At 36.4% G+C, this 21468-nt stretch overlaps 1 protein-coding gene and 1 pseudogene across 1 annotated transcript; both read left to right on the top strand.

Annotated features, from left to right (window-relative positions):
* Positions 1-612: 612 nt before the first annotated feature.
* LOC100519591 (olfactory receptor-like protein OLF4) lies at positions 613-1586 on the top strand (annotated as a pseudogene).
* A 16096-nt stretch (positions 1587-17682) lies between these two features.
* On the top strand, positions 17683-18678 carry LOC100519414 (olfactory receptor 7A17-like). Its single transcript, XM_085011693.1, has one exon. It carries the CDS (start codon positions 17704-17706, stop codon positions 18676-18678), a length of 975 nt encoding a protein of 324 aa, XP_084867819.1. The 5' UTR covers positions 17683-17703.
* The last annotated feature ends 2790 nt before the right edge of the window (positions 18679-21468 follow it).

Raw genomic sequence — 21468 nt, 5'->3', positions numbered from 1 at the left:
TCTCTCAGTTATTCCTCTGCCCCACAGGCTTCCTTGTTTGGATTTCCACATATCAAACCTGCATGTTCCTCAGGCCCTTTTCAGGGGCCCTTCACTCTGCTAGGTACACACTTCTCCTGCTGGCATATTAATTATTTTATTTCTTTCTTGAAGTCTGTGTTCAAATATAACTTTGCAGAACTTGTTTCAAACATCTACACAAAATAAAGCTTCCCACCTCCTGCTTTTACCTGATTTGTTTTCAAAATGCATGCTTCAGAGTATTTTTCACCCTCTGACATAGTATGGAATATTTTTTATTTGAATATCATTTTTTGCCATCCTTGGATTATGGGAGATTTGTTTTTCAGCCCTATTTATTCAGTCAATGTGCTTCAAACATGATTGACACTCAATATATATTTCTTATTTCATGCTGAGAATGGACAAAAATTCATAGTCAGAGATTAAGTGGGGATATCCTCAAGGAGAAGTTATCTATATATAAAATATAAACATCATTTTCTTGCCAGTAAAATAGAAACTGAAGTATTTCAGCTATGTGAGTTATGTCAGTTTAGGTGAAAACTCGTTATGTTATTTTCCTTTTTTCCCAATAGTCACTTCCATCACATGGAACCAGGGAACAATACACACATTTCAAAATTTCTTCTTCTGGGACTTTCAGAGGATCCAAAATTGCAGCCCCTCATATTTTCACTTTTCCTCTTCATGTACCTAATCACCATGTTTGGAAACCTGCTCACGATCCTGGCTGTCAGCTCAGACTCCCACCTCCATTCACCCATGTACTTTTTTCTATCCAACCTGTCCTTTGTAGACATCTGTTTCACCTCCACCACCATCCCAAAGATGCTACAGAACATTCAGACACAGAGTAAAATCATAACCTATGAAGGTTGCATTACCCAGGTGTATTTTTACCTTCTCTTTGGAGACTTAGATGACGTTCTCCTGAGTGTGATGGCATTTGACAGGTTTGTGGCCATCGGCCACCCCCTGCACTATATGAGCATAATGAACCCTGGACTCTGTGGACTGTTGGTTCTGATCTCCTGGATAATGTGTGTAATAAGGTGTATTCCTTGTTACACACCTTAATGGTATCACGATTGTCCTTCTGTCCAGATTTGGAAATCCCGGACTTTTTCTGTGAACCCAATCAGATGGTACAACTTGCCAGTTCTGACACTTTTCTCAATAACCTGGTGATGTATTTTGCAGCTCTCCTTATGAGCGTTGGTCCTTTTGCTGGTATCCTTTACTCTTACTTGAAAATATTTGCTTGCATTCATGGAATCTCATCAGCTCAGGGGAAGTATAAAGCATTTTCTACTTGTGTGTCTCACCTTTCAGTTGTCTTCTTATTTTATTCTACAGGATTAGGAGTGTACTTTAGCTCTGCTGCTACTCACAGCTCACACTCAAGTGCAGTAGCCTCGGTGATGTACACTGTAGTCTTGCCCTTGCTGAACCCATTCATCTATAGTCTGAAGAATAAAGACATAAAGAATGCATTGAAGAGATTATATTTGATGCCAGGTATAAAATGCACAATTATCCTGTTCGTGATGAAACGCCCTTGAGTGCATGACTCAAGTTCTCTGAACCAGAAATAGGAATTCTTTGATCATTGTATAATAAAATTTTATCCTTCCATTTATTATCTGGGATTTCCATTTTTGGGGATCAGCTTTTGTATATAATTTCAGAGACTCCTTTATTAACCTTTTCCTCCCTCCAATATATAGGCAGTTTTTATTTTCCTACTTCAAAATATTCCTACCTTTGGATCAGAAATGTTTGAATTCCATTTCTTAGTTGGGGGATTCTAAAATTATTGAAAATAAATCTTCTGTTATGATATATGGCATTCCAAGTAACTTCTCTTACTCTCTAAAATAATTGTCATAACATACATTACTCCATAAAAAATACACTTGATACTAATGCAATTTATCATATTTTTGATAAGTTTGAATGAAGCTGAGCATATAGAGAAAGGATACTAAAGTTATATGAGGATTTTTGTCTAATCAAAATGTTGCCCATAATCCTTGTCTTGTTGAAGGGGCAAAATCTATATCATCTATATATATAAATATATATATATATATGTAAATGTGTATATATGTCCTCATCTAAAAGGATGGATGATGAAAGAGATTGAATGCCTGTGCATTCCTGTGATTTTTTTTGTTCCTTTACCTAAACAAGATGATGGGTGTTAACTAAACTCATTGAGACAATCATTTCACAAAATATGTTGTCATTATGCCATCTGTATACATTAAGCTTATACAGTGTTGTATGTCAAACACACCTTTTTTAAAAAGTATAAATAAAGCCTATGCTCTGTTTGTAGCCTTTTACATCCTCTTTTCTAACAAACATTAACTCCATCAAAAAAGTCCCACTAACTCTGTATTTACAATATATCCGTAGTTTGTCAATTATATCTTGATAAAAGTGAAAAAAAAAGATCTCTGAAAAGAGTCTTTGTTATAGAAGCTATAAAGCAACAAACTTTAGCAGCTATAAAGGGCTTGAAAAGTTCCCTTTTTTTCAGGATGCAAAACATTGGAGCCAGAATTTGATAGTATTTGATCAGATTGTGAAAGCAGAACTTTCATCTTATCTTTATTTCCTGAAATTTTCATTTATTTGATTCAACTGCTCCTACCTCTGAAGTGAGCCACATTTATAAGTTTACTTTCCAGTCTGGTTTATGGACAGTTTTCCCCTATGTCCATTTCCTACTTTCTCAATGTTTTCCCCAAGCCTCATTCAAAATATTTACAATTCACATTTATTTCATGGGTCATGTGGATTTCTTTGGAATAATTTCTTCTGAAATGACATATATCAAATAAAGTTTCTCTTATTCACCTGAAAGAATTGTCATTAACTCTTATACTATTGGAAAATAAATATATTTTATTGGTAAGGCAATTGATGAAATTTTAAATAGTGGGAACTGAGACTACTGTGTTTCAGTTTTATGAATATCATTCCTTTACATATCACTATCTTAACTGATCTTTTTGAAAATGGAGTCTTCCAAATTATAGCTTATTTTAAAGATACTTATTAGGTTCAGTCCTTCTCATTGAAATTATTGTCTCTTATTTGGCTCCATTGGTAGTGCCTGTGATAGTCACTGACAAAGGATAATTAACTTCAGGTTACTACATGGAATCTACACAGAAACACAAATTTGAATCCATTCACTTTATATGGCATTTGAGTCTGGGAAAATCTTAAAGATGATGGAAATTGTAAAGTACAGTTTGTGTTACTAAGAACAATATTTCATTCTCAAGATCTATACCTATTCACTGAACAGATTTTAGTGTCCACGTGAATGTGTCCTTTTTTCATGATGTTGAAGGATTGGTAGGTGTGTTTTTGACGATAAATTTTGTGTAAGCTCCCATGAAGTGAGTGAAAAACTTTTCTTTCAAAAGTGTATGCATAGAAGATTCTTGCTGGAGAACACTAAACCTATGTACACCTATGTAGACTCTGAGTACTACAGCCTTGCTACCCAAACTGTGATCCCCAGACTAGGACCTTCAGCACAAAATCCACGAGGGGGCTTGTTAGAAATGCAGTCCCTGGTCCCACTAGAGACCTGATTATTCAGAATTTTCATTTAAATCAGAGACCTTGGTTATTGGAATGCACAAGGAGTTTATAGGTATTCTGGTCTAGAATAGGTTTTCTCACCATCATATTCTTGACTTTGGGAGCAGGATAAATGTTTGTAGTGGGTACAGTTCTGTGATATATAGGAGATTAGTAGCATCACTTCATGTATCACCAAATATTCCCAGGTGCAAAATAATCTCCAGTAGGGAATTACTGCCCTGGAATTTAAGCACAGCCTTGACATTCTAATCAAGACTCCATCCCTTATGTTGCTTATACCTTCCAGAAGAATATTAAATCCCTGTGACTCCCATTTTTCCAATGGAGAATAGAGTTCATAAAATACTACCCCATAGAACACACCATCAAAAAAATGAAATTTGACAGTCTCTATAGTATGTTAGCTAGTGGTACATAATAATATCTGTGTCTTTTAAAGTTATGAAATTGTACAATGAGAGATGTAGTGAGAGCCCTCAACTTCTGATATAAATGAGAAATTCCTTATTGGCTTGGAAAAAACTACCATGAAACCAAGGTGTATAATACCCAAGATTTTATGTTAACAGGGAAATCTTATCCTCTCCTTTGAAAAGGTGAATAGTACTTTTTTAAATTTGGATAATTTAAAACTTTTTTTAATTACAATATAGTTGTTGATTTATAATTTTTCTTCAATTTCTGTTGTACAAAAAGTGACCCATCACTTACATGTGGAATCTAAAGAAAGGACACAATGAACCTGTTTGCAGATACTGACTCACAGACAGTGGGTGGAAGAAAATAGGGCCCTAAGCCTCAAGCTTGAAATGCCTAGCTAGAGGAAGGAAAGAGAATAGATTGTAGAGCTCATGGAAAACCATGACCTCCTTTTGGAATGCCAAGAAGGTTATGCTAGGGAAGAACTTTAGATAGTTAAGGTTTATGGTCCCTGTGAGGGGAACAAACAGGCCTGTTGTAAAGGTTAATATATGCCTTCCTGAGATAAGACCTGGTGATTGTTAGAACAGACTCTGTTAATCATAATCCCCCCAGTTTATGTGGTCCCTGCAAATTTTATCTGTAGTCTCTGCACCCCACGCTTTTTGTTCTCAATCCTAATAAAATAAAGACCCTGAGTGCTCAGGTTCTTGCTTGTCACAGCATTAGCCTCCCTGTGTCTTCTTCAAGCTGGTCTCCAGGCACAGCCTAAGATCTGATTGTTGCATATGATGACAATAGATTTCAAAAAACTTATGGTTTCCAAATGAGACAAGTTGGGGAGTGGGAGATGGGCTAGGGGGTTTGGGATGGAAATGCTATAAAATTGGGTTGTGATGATCATTGTAAAACTATAAATGTGATAAAATTCATTGAGTAATTTTAAAAAGTGACCCAATCACTTTGGATTTCTTTGTACAACAACAAAGGTAATAATATTTTCTAAATTTTTGATAGAATTCACTTGTGTAGCCATCAGGTCCTGGACTTTTGTTTTTTGGAAGATTTTTAATTGCATTGTCAATTTCAGTTCTTGTGATTGGTCTACTCATATCTTCAGTTTCTTCCTGATTCAGTCTTGGTAGGTTGTACCTTTGTAAGAATCTGTCTAGTTCTTCTGGGTTGTCTGTTTCATTGGTATATAATTGCTATGGTAGTCTCATGATTCTTTGTATTTCTGTGGGGTCAGGTGTAATTTCTCATTTTCATTCCTATTTTTTTAGCTCTCTTCCTTTTTTTACTTGATGAGTCAGACTGAAGGTTTGTCAATTTGATGATCTTTACAAAGAATGCACTTTTGGTTTCATTTATCTTCCCTATTGTTCTTTGTCTCTATTTCATTTATTTCTGTTATGATCTATGATTTCATTCCTTCAACTAAATTTGGGCTTTGCCTGTTCTTCCTTCTCTAGTTGCTTTGGAGAAGTTAGTTGTATATTTGAGATTTTTCTTCTTTCCTGAGATAAGTTTGTATTGTTATAAACTTCCATCTCAAAACTGCTTTTACAGTGTCCCATAGGTTTTGGATTGCTGTATCTTAGTTGTCATTTGTATCTAAGTAACTTGATTCCTTCTTTGATTTTTTCAATGATCCATGGGTTGTTCAATAGCATACTTATTAGCTTCCAGTAGTTTGTGTGGGGGGTTTGCTTTGTTTTTCCTTTTAGTTAATTTCTAACCTCATAGCATTGTAGTCAGAGAAAATGCTTGAAATAATTTCAACTTTTAAAAATTTACCTAGGCTTGATCTGTGGCCCAAGATGAGATCTATCCTGAAGGATGTTCCATGTGTACTTGGGAAGAATATATATTCTGCTGCTTTGGGATGGAATGTTCTATAAATATCAGTTAACTATCTGGTCTATGGTGTCACTTAATGCCTGTGTTTCCTTGTTGATTTTCTGTCTGGATGATCTGTCCATTGATGTAAGTGGGCTGTTAAATGCCCCCACTATTATTGTGTTGTTGTTGACTTCTCCTTTTATGGCTGTTAGCAGTTGCCTTATATATTGAGGTCCTCCTATGTTAGGTGCATATATAATTACAGTGTTATATCTTCTTCTTGGATGGATATCTTGATCATTTTGTAGTGCCCTTCTTTGTCTCTTGTGACTTTCTTTGTTTTAAAGTCTATTTTGTCTGATATGAATATTGCTACTCCAGCTTTATTTTGATTTCCATTTATGTGTAACATCTTCCTTCCCCTCACCTTCATACTGGGTGTGTCCTTAGGACTGAAGTGTGTTTCTTGTAAAGAGCATATATGTGGGTCTTGTTTTCATATTCATTAAGCTTCTCTGTGTCTTTTGGTTGGAGCATTTAATCCATTTACATTCAGTGTAATTATGGATAAGTATGTGTTTATTGCCATTGTATTAATTGTTTTGGATAATTATTTGGGGTCTTTTTTTCTTCCCTTATTTTGTTATCTTCTCTTGTTCTTGTCTATCTTTAGGATTGTGTTTGGATGGCTTTCTCTTTTACTTTTTCTTTTTTCTTTTTGGGTGTACATCCATTAGAGTTATTTGGTTTGTGATTCCAATTAGATTTGAATATAACCAACAATATATCTACAGAATTGTTTGGGATTGTGGTTCACTTATTTTCAGATGTATTTTCAATGTTCTGCATTTGTCTTCTCCTCTCATGTTTGCTATTTTTGATATATTTGTCAATGGGTTGTTTTCTATCTTAATATTATCTTTGGCTTTACCAGTGAGTTTTTCATTTGAAATTTTCTTGTTGATAATTGTGGCCTTTTCTTTTCTGCCTAGTGAAGTTCTTTGTCATTGCTGAAGAGCTGGTTTGGAAGTGCTGAATTCTTCTTGCTTTTGCTTGTCTGAAAAGCTTTTGATCTCTCCATTGAATCTGAATGAAAGACTTAATGCATATTGTATTCTTGGTTCTAGATTCCTCCCCTTCCTCACCTTAAATATACCTTGCCACTCCCTTCTAGCTTGCAGATTTTATGCTGAAATATCAGCTGTTATTTTTATGGGCATTCTCCTGTATGTTATTTGTTGATTTTTATCTTGTGGCTTTTAATATTTGTCTTTGTCTTTAATTGTTGTAAGTTTGATTAGTTTGTGTCTTACTGTGTTTCTCCTTGATTTAGCCTATTGGGGAATTTTCTATGCTTCTTCAACCTGAGTGTGTGCTCCCTTTTCATTTTAGGAAGTTTTCAGCTATAATCTCTTTGAATATTTTCTCTGGCACTCTCTCTCTCTCTTTTTTCCTTCTGGCACCCTTGTGGTACATTTAATTTTGTCCCAGAGAACTCATAGACTCTACTCAGTTTTTTTCACAATTTTTTCTTTATTTTATTCTGTAGGAATGATTTCTACCACTTTGTCTTCCGCATCACTTATTAGTTCTTCTGTCTCAGTTATCCTGTTGTTGATTCCTTCTAGGATGTTTTTCATTTCAGATGTTGTGCTGTCCATTTAGTTTGCTTTTTTTTTCCTCCTTCTTTTAACTTTTTGTTAAAAATTTCTTGTAATTTCTCTGTTATGTGCCTCCATTTCCACCTCCTCCCAGTCATGTTTACAGTCATCACTTTGAATCATTTTTCAGGTAGAATGCCTATCTCTTCATCATTTAGTTGTTTTTGTGTGTTTTCGTCTTGTTCCTTTGTCTGATAGCTATTTCTTTGTCAACCCATAATATCTAACTGTATATGTTTATTGGGTCCTTGGCAGCAGGTATGTAGTTGCAGCAGCTGGTGCCTAGTCTTGGAGTTCTCAGGGCTGGTAGAGGCTCATGTCTTTCCAGAGCTCATGATGGGAGCTGTGGTATTACACTTTCTTCCCTGCAGCCAGGTGGCTGCTAGAAATGGGGTTCAACTCTCAGGATCCTTTGTGCTGTTTTGAAAATAATTTTCTCTACCCCCTTGGTAAATCAAGACTTGCTGCCCACCCAGGGGGCCCCAGGTGTACTCCTGAACAGCCTGCAGTGTTTCCAAATCCACCTTCTGCCCCCTAGATGAATTGATGCTTTCCACCCTCCTAGGAGGGCCCTTCTGACTCCCAGGATCTTTTGCATTCATTCAGGAATAACTTCAGTGTTCCCCTACTCTGCTTCTGGCTGGGGTTGCAGGGCCAGTACTATTCATGAGTTCCCTCTACCTCCCCCAAAGATGTTCTCTGCTTGCTCCACTTTCTCTGTTGCCTTAAAGGCAGTGAGCCGCTGTGCAACTGTTGCTAGGCAGCTGCTGCTGGAGGGAAGATCCTGTAGATGGAGCATTTGTCTTCTTGCAGCTGGAGAGCACTCTCAGTGGGAAGGCTATAGTGGTGGGTACTGCCCCTTCCCTACAGAACCCCCTAACAATGGCATCTGGCTTCCAGACCTGACTGGGTTTCCTCAGCTTACAGCCTCAAATGTGGTCATTCCAGACTCTAATAGCTTCAGGTTGTCTCTGAACTGCCAGTTCTACTTTTTCCTCCCACATAGCCAGGCCCAGGTCTCTCTCTCAGTCTGATCTCCAAATCAGGAGTTTTAATTCCTGGCCCCTGGTCATGTCAGGAAAGTGCAAGGCAGTGAGATTGACCATTTGTAGAGGAATGTTTCCATTTCAACTGCTTTACACTGATTACTCTGTTCCTCCCCAGTACTCTAAAGATCCCCCTCTGTCTTGGCTGATTTCTTCACTGGTGTGGGGAACTTCCAAGGGTGCAATGGTTTTTCCTCTTCCAGCTTCCTCCAAGGTGTACCAGTCCCACCCCACTTCATTTCTTTGTTCCTCTCTTTATCTTGTGCTTTATTTTGTCCTACGTAGTTCCATGAAATTTTTTCTGTTCTATCAGAACTGTGGGTTATTTTATCAGCATTCAGGAATTTTTTTCTGGTAATAGTTCCACATAGAAATGGATTTTCAATGCATTTGTGGGAGCAGATACACCTCATGTCCTACTCCTCTGCTGCCATTTTTTTCTCACCTGTAAGTAGTAATTTTTAGAGATTTCTGTGGTTGTGTCACCACATTACGCATCAAACTTTGATGATCCAGGAGAACTAGTGAAGACAAATCCTCAATATTATACTTTTGAGAAAACTTGAACTCAGGGATGGGATGAGGTTCTAGGAGGCTTAGAACTTTTGTAGCAGAAGAGTTAAAGGAGAAGAAGCAATAAAAACTGAATTCACATAACTTATAATGCAGTCTCCTAGGAATATAAAATCAGCGGGGAAAAAAAAAAAACTGTATTTTGTCCAGACTGGTGTCTCCAAGGGAAATCATGTAGTCAGAGTTTTAGAGTAACAAGAGGAAAACAGGCCTAATGAGCAGGCATAGGAAGCTGTAAATATATCCTCAGCCTCTGCAGCTTTTGGTCAGACAAAGCATTGGATTTGCTATTGCAGTCCTAAGTCTGGAAAGGAGTCCAGTGCTTGATATTTTCCTGTTAACTAAAGACAGAGCTCTCATCAGCATCATCAACCATTTAGGGGGGAATCTTGGCTTAAACAGAGAAAGCTATCTCTCAAAGTTCTGAAGCAGGTGAGTCTGAGGTCTCCACAGATACTGCAGGATTTAGATTGGATGATGGAAGCTGTAAACTTTTCCCTGAGGTCACCTGAGAACCAATGTGGAGTAGCCCAGATGCCAGAGATCACTGTGGTTTTTCATTGGCTTTCCTAATAATGCATTTGTTTATGATGGTGAAAAAGTGAACACTGTACTTGGAAATGCAAGTGTCAATGTTTACAATTAAATGGTGTTGGGGAAGCTCAAGTAGAAGAATAAATGGGAGATAGACACGTCTGCTAGGAAAAGTTGAATGTAAGTCCAAGTATCTTATTATTTAACAAGAATAGGTCAATAGTGTATTACATAGGAAGTGGCATACAGGGAAGGGAGGGTATTTATTTTTATTTTTGGAAGGGACATATTAGACTATATTTCCATATATATAAGAAAGATCTAGACCAAGGACTCTTTGAAAATCCATCCTTGCAATATCTCTGTATGAAACATACATATCACAGTCTCTTAACTCATAAGAAAAAAAGTAGTTACATATTTGAAAAGTGTAATGAAGTTTACTTTGCCATTATTTTACTACCTGTCAGGCAGAATATATTTGAGGATTATTTAGCCATTCTGTATTTCTTTATTGACAAATGTCCCTTTTTGTTTTATATAGTTGTGTAATAATATTCTTATTCCTTTTTAAAATTGAATTCTTTGAAAGAATGATTTGGTTTTTTACAAAAGCTGAATGTTTGTAATTTAGTGTATATTTGAGAGTGTGTGTGTGTGTGTGTGTGTGTGTGTGTGTGTGTGTGTGTGTTGTGGAAACTGTATTAGATTTTACAAAGTTGCTCCCCTGTGGCTCAGTGGGTTAAGAATCTGACTAGTATCCATGTGGATGCAGGTTCAATCCCTGGCCTTGCTAAATATGTTAAATAATCCAGCATTGCCATGAACTGAAGTGCAGGTCACCAACGTGGCTAGAACCTGGAGGTCCTGTGGCTGTGGTGTAGGCCAGCAGTTACTGCTCTGATTTGGCCTTTAGCCCAGGAACTTCCCTATGCTGTAGGTTTGGCCTTAAAAAGAAGAAAATAACATAATTTTTATGGTCAAAACTATCAGTCAGCTGTACATCATTCGCTTCATTTATTTAAAAAAATAATTTGAGATCTAATTGGCATATAACAACACATGTGTTATAGGCATATAGCAAAATGATTCAATAGTTGTTTATATGGCTAAATGATCACCACAATAAACCTAGTTAACATCAGTCATAACAGAGGTTACAATTTATTCCTTGTGATGAGAACTTTTAGGATCTACTGTCTTCCAGCAACTTTCAAATATGTTATAAACTATTATGGACTATAGTAATCATGTGTTTATATTAAAACCATTGCTTTTTTCTGTTTGCTTGGTTTTTTGTTTTTTTGTTTTGTCTTTTTGCCTTTTCTAGGGCTGCTCCTGTGGCATATGGAGGTTCCCAGGCTAGGGGTCCAATCGGAGTTGTAGCCACCGGCCTATGCCACAGCCACAGCAATGCGGGATCTGAGCCGCGTCTGCGACCTACACCACAGCTCATGGCAATGCCGGATTGTTAACCCACTGAGCAAGGGCAGGGATCGAACCCGCAACCTCATGGTTCCTTGTCGGATTCGTTAACCATGGCACCATGATGGGAATTCCACAACCACTGCTTTTTTAACGCTACTTTTCTTACTGAATTTAATTGTCACTTTCATCTTCTTACTATTTCAGTCTTTGCTGAAAACAAATAGAAAAATGAAAGTGCTTTAGCATTCTTAGTTATAATTAATAATACTTTATGAATGTTTACCTCTACTTTCACATCTGTTATTCTTTATTGTTTCTTTGGGCCTTCAAATTAAATCTATTTTTAAGAGTGGCATCATCTATGACCAGAACTTGGAAGATGTTCTTTTTATCTTAGCACTAAACATAACTTTTGTATTCTATATGCAGATTTGAATCCATCTATCATGGTGTCAGATGAAATTATAACTTATATACTGCTTCTTCCCCCACACCTTAAATATCCTTCTATTATTTTCTTTCATTTACAAGGTTTTAACAATTCAATTTTGAGTTGGGGCACGTGTTTGTATCATTAAAATTTTACTATTTTATATCTTTTTATAAGTTAGTTTTAGATTCTCAATTTTGTTACCTACGATTATTCAGGAAACACCATACTTAACTAATTTCACTGTCACCAATATTTTTTGTTCCATAAATTCTTAGTTTCCTTTAAAACCTCCTTCTAAAACATGCACTTACACATATTCACACACGTTTCCATAAATGGATGAATACAATCTTGATTACATCATAAAAGTCCTTTATGTTTTAGTGAGGTATTTTTTTTTACATTTTGTCCCCTTTTGTTTCTTTCTCAGGAATACCTCAGGAGCTTGTTTCTGTTCACCTAGTATAAGTCTGGTTCATTATTTCAATATCTTTATAACATTTCATTGTGTGGCTGATACTCACACATGCGGTGGTCTATCATATTATTTCTCAACCAATTCCAGATATACCACTACCACAAATACATTTAGAGACTGTTCATTTATAACTATGCTCCTCTGCCAAAGATGCTTTTGTCTCCCAGGGGACATTGAACAATATATGTAGACATTTTTGGCTCTGAAACTGACGTGTGGTAGGTGATGGGCAAAGAGGCTGCTAAACATCCTACAGTGCACAGGACAGAGGCCATCACAGAGAATCACCTGGCTCAGAATATCTAATATGGAGATCAAGGTGCCATAAATTAAAAAATATCCATACTAATATTTATATCCATTCTTAGGTTGTTTCCCCAGTGTTCTCAACTTCACATTTCTGAAAAAAAAATTGAGTGTACACCTTGTGCCTACACCTCCTGTTAAAAATTTTTACTCCAGTCAACCTGGCACCTCTGTGTTTTTCCACTCTGATAATTGTGAATGAGATTTCTTGGGTTTTTTTAAAAAAAAACTATTACTCAATTTGAACAAAGATTCATGAATTTGATCAGCATGTCATTTCCTATTATTACCATCAACTAAATATTTTAGGCCTATATCTGGACTGTTATCTGTGTTTCCAATTATTTTTACAAATTATGGTTCTGCACCTTTTTGTTTTGTTTTGGTGTTTTTGACCATAAAGATTTTTTAAACTTTAGAGAGTTGAATGTATCTTTCTTATTACATCTTATTTTCTCCCCTTAATTATGACAGCTTTCCCACCTGTAGAATTTAAGTGTAGATTTTGATAATTAAATCTAAAATGGAATGTTCATTGGAGTCTTATATCCCTATAAATTTTTAAGATGTGTTAGATAAGGAAACACTTCATTTCCCTCCAGATAGATGGCCACTTATTCCAGCTTTTATTCAACAGTCCAGCCTTTCCAACCACATTGAAACGCAGTCATCTGACACAGTACTGTTTATATCAAAGGGGAACAAATTCCTAATCATTTACTAGAAAATTTTAGGTATATTTTATGCTATATTCTTAAATCAAGATTTTTTTCTAAATGAAATATTACTTCATGTTGTAATTATTCATTTCCTGATATTGTATATCATATTTTAGTCAGTTTTTCCTGGTGTTCCTTTTGGATTTGCTTAACACAATTGTATGAAATCATCCTTTTACCTGGTTTCCTATTTTTTTGGCATTCTTTTTATTTCATATTCTCTTATTTTCTAATTTTTTTTAAATAAATGCACATGTATTCAGATACCTTTGAAAAAATAAGAAATGAACAAGGCAGGTGTACTCTCTGATGATTAGGATCTCGCATTATAGTGGCAAAGTCATAGTCCAAGGAAATAAATGCATGCATGACATAGAGTCCTCAGCCTTAAACCATGTAAAGAAACTTATGCAGAATAAGAGGATGAAACTTCCTAACCTGCCCAGGCTTTATAGAGCATGATTTATAAAGGCCTGTGCATGTTGGGAAAACTCCAGAACTAGAATTAAAGAGTACCCACTTCATAGTTCATACTGTGGCACAGTGGGTTAAGAATTCAGCATTGTCTCTGTGGTGGCACAACTTCGATTCCTGGCCCAAGGCCATGGGTTAAGGACCCAGTACTGTTGCAACTGTGCTGTAGTTGCAGCTGCATCTTCGATTCATTCTCTGGCCTGGGAACTTCCATGCTGTGGGTGTGACCAAGAAAATAAGGATACCCATTGGATTTATTTTTAAAAAGTAAAGACCCTAAGCCCAAGAATAACAAAGGATACCCCATAAGAAAACAGAGACAGTGCTTGATTTATTCATTATCAGATGACAAAAAGATCTGAATTGGTCAAAAAATATGGGAAAGACATTTTGATAATTAAATCTAAAGTGGAACGTTCACTGGGGTCTTATATCACTATAAATTTTTTAAGATGTGTTAGGTAAGGAAACACTTCATTTCCCTCCAGATAGATGGCCATTTATTCCAGCTTTTATTCAACAGTCCAGGTCTTCTTCTACTGTTTCACATAAAATATTCAACTTTTGTTGTATTTTCTATATTTCTGTTTTTGAATAGTTAGTTTACTGCCTTTGCCTATTTTTCTCTTGAGATATTCCATCTGTACAGTTTTCACAACACACAGATATCGCTGTTTCTGTATGTGTAAAAAATAGTATTTATTGTTAATATTTTTCCTGAGACTCAAGGAGATATAGCTGAAGTTGGAATGTTACCAAACCAAAGAAACTTTTTTCATCACATTGTTTCAGGGGCCATTTGTTCTTATTACATCTTCTGTCTTTAATTCTCTTTCCCTCTCTCTCTCATACTTTTCATATTTATTTAAATACAGGGCAGAACATGGTCATACCAAACAGGAAACCCAAGTTTATTGTTCCTTTGGAAGCTTATGAACTGGAATTTCTGAGTATCATTCATATATTTTTTAGGAGAAAGTCAACCTGATCTGACCAGCTTGAGTTGTAACCACTCATGGCTTGAGGAGGGTGTTTCTGGGTGAGGAATGATTGGTAGCAAAAACACCATGAAGGAGGCCATGGTGTGTCTGGGCCTGTGCCTTGTAGAGTGTTTGCAGTTCTCAAACAGAAGCACCTGGACCCATATATTTAAGGTGGCATGATACAGAGGCCAGAATTCAATCAACAGATGGTACTAAGGTTGAGATCTGCTTTAATCCATAGTGTCCCTTTGCACCAGAATTAATAAAGTACAGGAAACAGCATGTGAACAAGGGATTATCTGTTGCCTGAAGTGGTAGCTGTAGCAGGGAGGCCAGCTTGTCCCTCAACATCCTCTGACACCATTTCTTGACACTCCATTTCATCTTTATTCTTCTGTCCCACTGACTTTCTTGTTTGGATTTGAACATATGGAACAAGCATCTTCTTTAGGTCATTTTCAGTGGCCCTTTCCTCTGCCAGGCACACACTTCTCCAGAAATCATATTAACTAACTCTTTCATAAATTCTCTTCAATTAGCAGATTGTTTGCAGGCCTTGCCTGAACAGTAAGCAAGGTTTCAAGCAACACTTCCTACCACTCTCTGCTTATAATTGATTGTTTTCTTCCCAGCATCTGTTAATTTCTGACATATCATATAATATTTTTGTTTGAATATCCTTCTCCACCCTTGGATTATGGTTGATTTGTTTTTAAGCACTATTTATCCCCTGCATGTTCTTAGTACATGGTTGATACTCAATATATATTTCTTAAATGCAAGAGAGAATTTCTCATTAAAATGTAAATACTTGGGGAGTTCCCGTCGTGGCGCAGTGGTTAACGAATCCGACTAAGAACCATGAGGTTGCGGGTTCGATCCCTGCCCTTGCTCAGTGGGTTAACGATCCGGCGTTGCCATGAGCTGTGGTGTAGGTTGCAGATGCAGCTCGGATCCCGCGTTGCCATGGCTCTGGCATAGGCCAGTGGCTACAGCTTCGATTCAACCCCTAGCCCGGGAACCTCCATATGCTGCAGGAGCGGCCCAAGTGATAGCCAAAAAAAATAAATTAAAAAAAAATGTAAATACTTGATACCTAGAAATAAACCTACCTAAAGAGGAAAAAGACCTACACTTTGAAACCATAAGACACTAATGAAATAAAGATGAGACAAACAGATGGAAATATATACCTGCTCTTGGTTTGGAAAATTGATATTATCAGAATGACTATAGTGCCCAAGGAAATCTACAAATTCAATGCAATTCCTATTGAATTACAAGGTAATTCCTCACAGAACTAGAACAGAATATGTAAAAATTTATATGGAAATGCAAAATACCCTGATAGCCAAAGAAGTATTGAAAAAGAAAAATGGAATTGGAGGAATCAGGCTCGCTGACTTCAGACTATACTGTAAAGCTACAATCATCAAAACAGTATGGTGCTGGGACAAAAACAGAAAAATAAACCAGTGGAACAGAATTGAAAGGCCAGAAATAAACCCAAGCACCTATCATCAACTAATCTATGAAAAATGAGGCAATTGATATAATGGAGGAAAGATAGTCTCCTCAATAAGTGGTGCTGGAAAAACTGGACAGCTACATGTAAAAGAATGGAGTTATATCATTCTCTAATTCCATACACAAAAATGAACTCAAAATGCATTAAAGGCCTAAATAAATGGCCAGATATTATAAAACTCCTAGAAGAAGATATAGGCAGAACACTCTTTGACATAAATCACAGCATCATCTTGTTTGATCCACATCTTAGAGTAATGACAATAAAAGCAAAAATATATCAATGAAAATGAATTATATTCAAAACTTTTGCACAAGAAAGAAAACCATTTTTAAAAATGAAAAGACAACCAATAGGATGGGAGAAAATCTTTGCAAATGATGTAACTAACCAGGACCTAGTCATCAAAATATACAAACAACTCATACAACTCACCACAAAAGAAAAAAAAAAGTCAACCCATTGAAAAATGGGCAGAAGACTTACATAGATATTTCTCCAAAGAAGATATACAAATTAGGCACATTAGGCACATGGAAAAATGCTATCACAAGTTATGAAAGAAATGTAAATGAAAACTACAATAAGGTACCACCTCACACCAGTCAACATGACCATCATTAACAAATTAACAAATATTATAGAGGGTTTAAAGAAAAGGGAAACTTATACCACTGTTTGTGGGAAAGTAAATTGGTACAACCACTGTGGAAAACAGTATGAAGGTTCCTAAGATAACTAAATATAGAACTACCATATGATCCAACAATCCCACTCCTGGGCATATAGCCAGAAAAAAACTAAAGTTTGAAAGGATACATGCACCCCTATGTTCACTGCAGCACTACACACATTGATGAATCACATTTTCTTAATCTATTTATCTGTAAAGACATTTTCATTGTTTCCTTGTCTTGGCACATACACACACGCAATGGAATACTAATCAGACATTAAAAGGACAAAATAATGCCATTTGTAGCAACATGGATGCAAGTAGTGATTCTCATACTAAGTGAAATAAGTTAGAAAGAGAAATACAAACACCCTATGATATCGCTTATATGTGGAATCTAAAATATGGCACAAATGGTCCTATCTAAAAAACAGCACCAGATTAGAGACATAGAGAACAGACTTGTGGTTGCCAAAGGGAAGAGTGGAGGAAGTGGGAAAGACAGGGAGTTTGGGGTTAGTAGATGAAAACTATTACATTTTGAATGGATAAACAACAAGGTACTAATCTATAACACCAGACTATATCCAATCTCTTGAGCTATAACATGATAGAAGAGAATATGATTAAAAGAATATATGTTAATATATGATGGGTCATTATGCTGCACAATAGAGTTGACATAGCACTCTAAATCAAATATCCACTGATAAAAATTAAGAAAAAGCCCTCTACATATATAAACTCCTTGGAAATGCACCAAGAATGGGACAAAATGTCTAGTCAGAGATGTAATATGGTTTACTCTCAATAACTTATCTATATTTAAAATATTAACATTAATTTCTTAACAGCAAATTAGAAATTGTATTTCAGCTATGTGGGTTATGCTCATTTGTGTGAAAATTAGTCGTACAATTTCTCTTTTTTCCCAATAGTTACCTCCACCCTATGGAACCAGGGAACAGTACACACATCTCAAAATTTCTTCTTCTGGGATTCTCAGAGGAACCAAAACTCCAGCCCCTCATATTTGGGCTCATCCTTTCCATGTACCTCATCACTGTGTTTGGAAACCTGCTCATCATCCTGGCTGCCAGCTCTGACTCCCACCTCCACTCACCCATGTACTTTTTTCTATGCAACCTGTCCTTCATAGACATATGTTTCACTTCCACCACCATCCCAAAGATGCTGTGGAACATCCAGACCCAGAATAAAGTTATAACCTACAAAGGCTGTATCACCCAAATATACTTTTACATACACTTTGCAGGATTGGATATCTTTCTTCTGACTGTGATGGCCTATGACCGGTTTGTGGCCATATGTGACCCCCTGCACTACATGCTCATCATGAACCCCCAGCTCTGTGGGCTTCTGGTTCTGGTGTCCTGGGTGATGTGTGCCATGTATTCTTTATTACACAGCTTAATGGTGTTGCAGCTGTCTTTTTGTATAGACTTGGAAATTCCTCACTTTTTTTGTGAAATCAAACAAGTGGTCCAACTTGCCTGTTCAGACACCTTTCTTAATAATATGGTGATGCATTTTGGAGCTGGACTTCTGGGTGGTAGTACCCCGGCTGGTATCCTTTACTCTTACTCTAAGATAATTTCCTCTATATGTAGAAACTCATCCACTCAGGGGAAGCATAAAGCATTTTCTACCTGTGTATCTCACCTCTCAGTTGTCTCCTTATTTTATTGTACTAGCCTTGGAGTGTACCTCAGCCCTTTTGCTACCCACAGCTCACAGTCAAGTGCAACAGCTGCGGTAATGTACACTGTGGTCACACCCATGTTGAACCCCTTCATCTACAGTCTGAGAAATAAAGACATAAAGAGGGCTCTGAAAGGATTCTCTGGGATGGAAACATTTACCAAAGGAGCCTTTGTCCTGAGACTGAAGAAATGCACAGGATAGCAGAACTCAAAGCCTCAGAGCCATATATTGTAATTCTTTGATCACATTGTGGAAATAGTACTTGCTCCTTCAATATATTGCCTGTTATTTCCATTTCTTTGGATTCAACTTTCTTTTTTTGTTCTTCATCTTTTTAATTAAAATATAGTTGATTTACAATGTTTCTTCATTTTCTGTTGTACATCAAAGCGACCCAATAGCACACAGTTACCTCTGCTATACAGTAAAACCCCATTGTCCATTCATTCCAAAGGGTACAGTTTTCATCCAGCAACCCCAAACTCTCTGTCCATTTCTCTTTCTCTCCCCAGTCCCCTGGAAATAAGTCTGCTCTCCACATCTGTAATTGGTTTCTGTTTTGTAGATGGGATAATCTATGCCATAGTTTAGATTCCACATACAAGTGATATCACAAGGTATCTGTCTTTCTCTTTCTAACTTACTTAGTTTGATAATCTCTAGTTGCATCCATGTTGATACAAATGGCATTATTTTGTTCCTTTTTATGGCTGAGTAGTATTCCATGCATATATGTACCACTTTTTCTTAAACCATTCATTAGGTAGATAGACATTTGGATTGTTTCCTTGTCTTGGCTATTGTTAATAGTGCTGCAGTGAACATAGGGATGCATGTATCCTTTCAAATTGTAGTTTTTTCTGGATATATGCCCAGGAGTGGGATTGCTGGATCATATGACAGTTCTATATTTAGCTTTCTGAGATACCTCCATGCTATTTTCCTTAGTGGTTGTACCAATTTACAATACTACCCACAGTGAAGGAAGGTACCTTTTTCTCCACACCTTCTCCAGCATTTGTTATTTGTTGAAATGTTAATGATGGCCTTTCTGGCCTCTATGAGGTATTGCCTCATTGTAGTTTTGATTTGCATTTCTCTAATAATTAGTGATGTTGAGCATTATTTTCTTGGGACTGTTGGCCATTCATATGTCTTCTTTGGAGAAATGTCTGTTTAGGTCTTCTGCCCATATTTCCTTTGGGTTGTTTTGTTGTTTTTGAGCTGTATGCACTGGTAATATATTTTTGAGATTTATCCCTTCTCTGCTGCAATGTATGCAAAGATTTTCCTCCCATTTTCTGGGCTTTTTCATTCTTTGAATGGTTTTCTTTGCTGTGCAAAACTTTTGAGTTTAATTAGGTCACATTGGTTTATTTTTGTCTTTGTTGTCATTATTTCAGGAAGTGCATCACACAGGATGTTGCTGTGATTTATGTCAGAGAGTGTTCTGCCTATATTTGCCTCTAGGATTTTTGTAGTATTTGCCTTATATTTAGGTATTTAATCCATTTTGAGTTCATCTTTGTGTATGGTGTTAGTGTTCTAATTTCATTCTTTTACATATCGCTATCCAGTTTTCTCAGAACCACTTATTGAAGAGACTGTCTTTCTTCCACTGTATGTTCTTGCCTCCTTTGTCATAGATTAGTTGAGCATAAGTACTTAGATTTATTTCTGGACTTTCTGTTCTTTTCCCAATATTACTCCCCCCCTTCTTTTGGTGCCAGTACCATATTGTTTTGATAACTGTAGCTTTGTAGTATTGTTTGAAGTCAAGAAGGCTGATGCCTCCATTTCCTTTTTTAAAAATATTTCTTTGGTTTTTTGGGGTCTTTTGTGTTTCCATACAGATTTTAAAATATTCTGTTCTAGTTCTTCTAGTTTTGTGAGGAATATCCTTTGTAATTTGATATGCATTGCATCAAATCCATAGATTGTTTTGGGTAGAACAGTAATTTTGCAATCTTGATTTCTCCAATCCAAGATCATGGTATATCTTTTCATCTGTTGGTTCTGTCTTTGATTTCCTTCGTCAGTGTCTAATAGTTTTCAGAGTATAGGTCTTTTGTCTCTTTAGGTAGGTTTATTCCTAGGTATATTATTCTTTTTTGATGTAACGGTAAATGGGATGATTTTTCAGATTTCTCTTAAATGCAATCAATTTCTCTGTATTCATTTTGTATCCTGCAACTTTGCCAAATTCATTCATGGGTTCTAAGTTTTCTGAAACTGCCTTTAGGATTTTCTAGGTATATTGTCATGTCATCTGCAAGCACTGATAGTTTTAATTCTTCCTTCCCAAATTGGATTCCTTTTCTTTCTTTTTCTTTTCTGATTGCCATGGCTAGAACTTACAAAACTATGTTGAATTGTAGTGGTGAAAGTGGACATCCTTGTCTTTTGCCTGATCTTAGTGGAAAGTTTTCTCTTTTTTTGTCATTGATAATGATGTTAGCTATGGGTTTGTCATATATGTTTTTTATTATGTTGAGGTATGTTCCTTCTAGCCCCACTCTCTGGAGAGAATTTATCAGAAACTGGTGTTGAATTTTGTCAAAAGCTTTTTCTACATCTACTGAGGTGATCATTTTTTTTTTTTCTTTTTCAGTTTGTCGATGTCCTGCATCACGCCAATTGATTTGCAGATATCAAAGACTTCTTACATCCCTGGAATAAATCCCACCTGATCCTGGTATATGATCCTTTTAAAATATATTTGTATTTGGTTTGATAATATTTTGTTGAGGATTTTTGCATTTATGTTCAGCAGTGATGCTGGCCTGTAATTTTCTCTCTTTTATGGTATCCTTGTCTGTTTTTGGTATCAGGGTGATAGTGGCCTCATAAAATTAGCTTGGGAGGGTTCCTTCCTCTGCTATTTTTTGGAAGAGTTTCAGAAGAAAAAGTGCTCTTTTCAGAATGCTTGATAGAATTTGGCTATGCAGCCATCAGTTCCTGGACTTTCCATACAATTTAATTAACTTGCTT

The sequence above is a fragment of the Sus scrofa genome, chromosome 2, assembly GCF_054392235.1.
Source record: "Sus scrofa isolate SSC_HxYL_T2T_F1_AM1 chromosome 2, Sscrofa_HxYL_maternal_Yorkshire_Landrace_v2.0, whole genome shotgun sequence".
Lineage (NCBI taxonomy): Eukaryota > Metazoa > Chordata > Mammalia > Artiodactyla > Suidae > Sus > Sus scrofa.
Note: the sequence above shows the minus strand (reverse complement) of the source record. Positions and strands in the feature narration are given on the sequence as shown.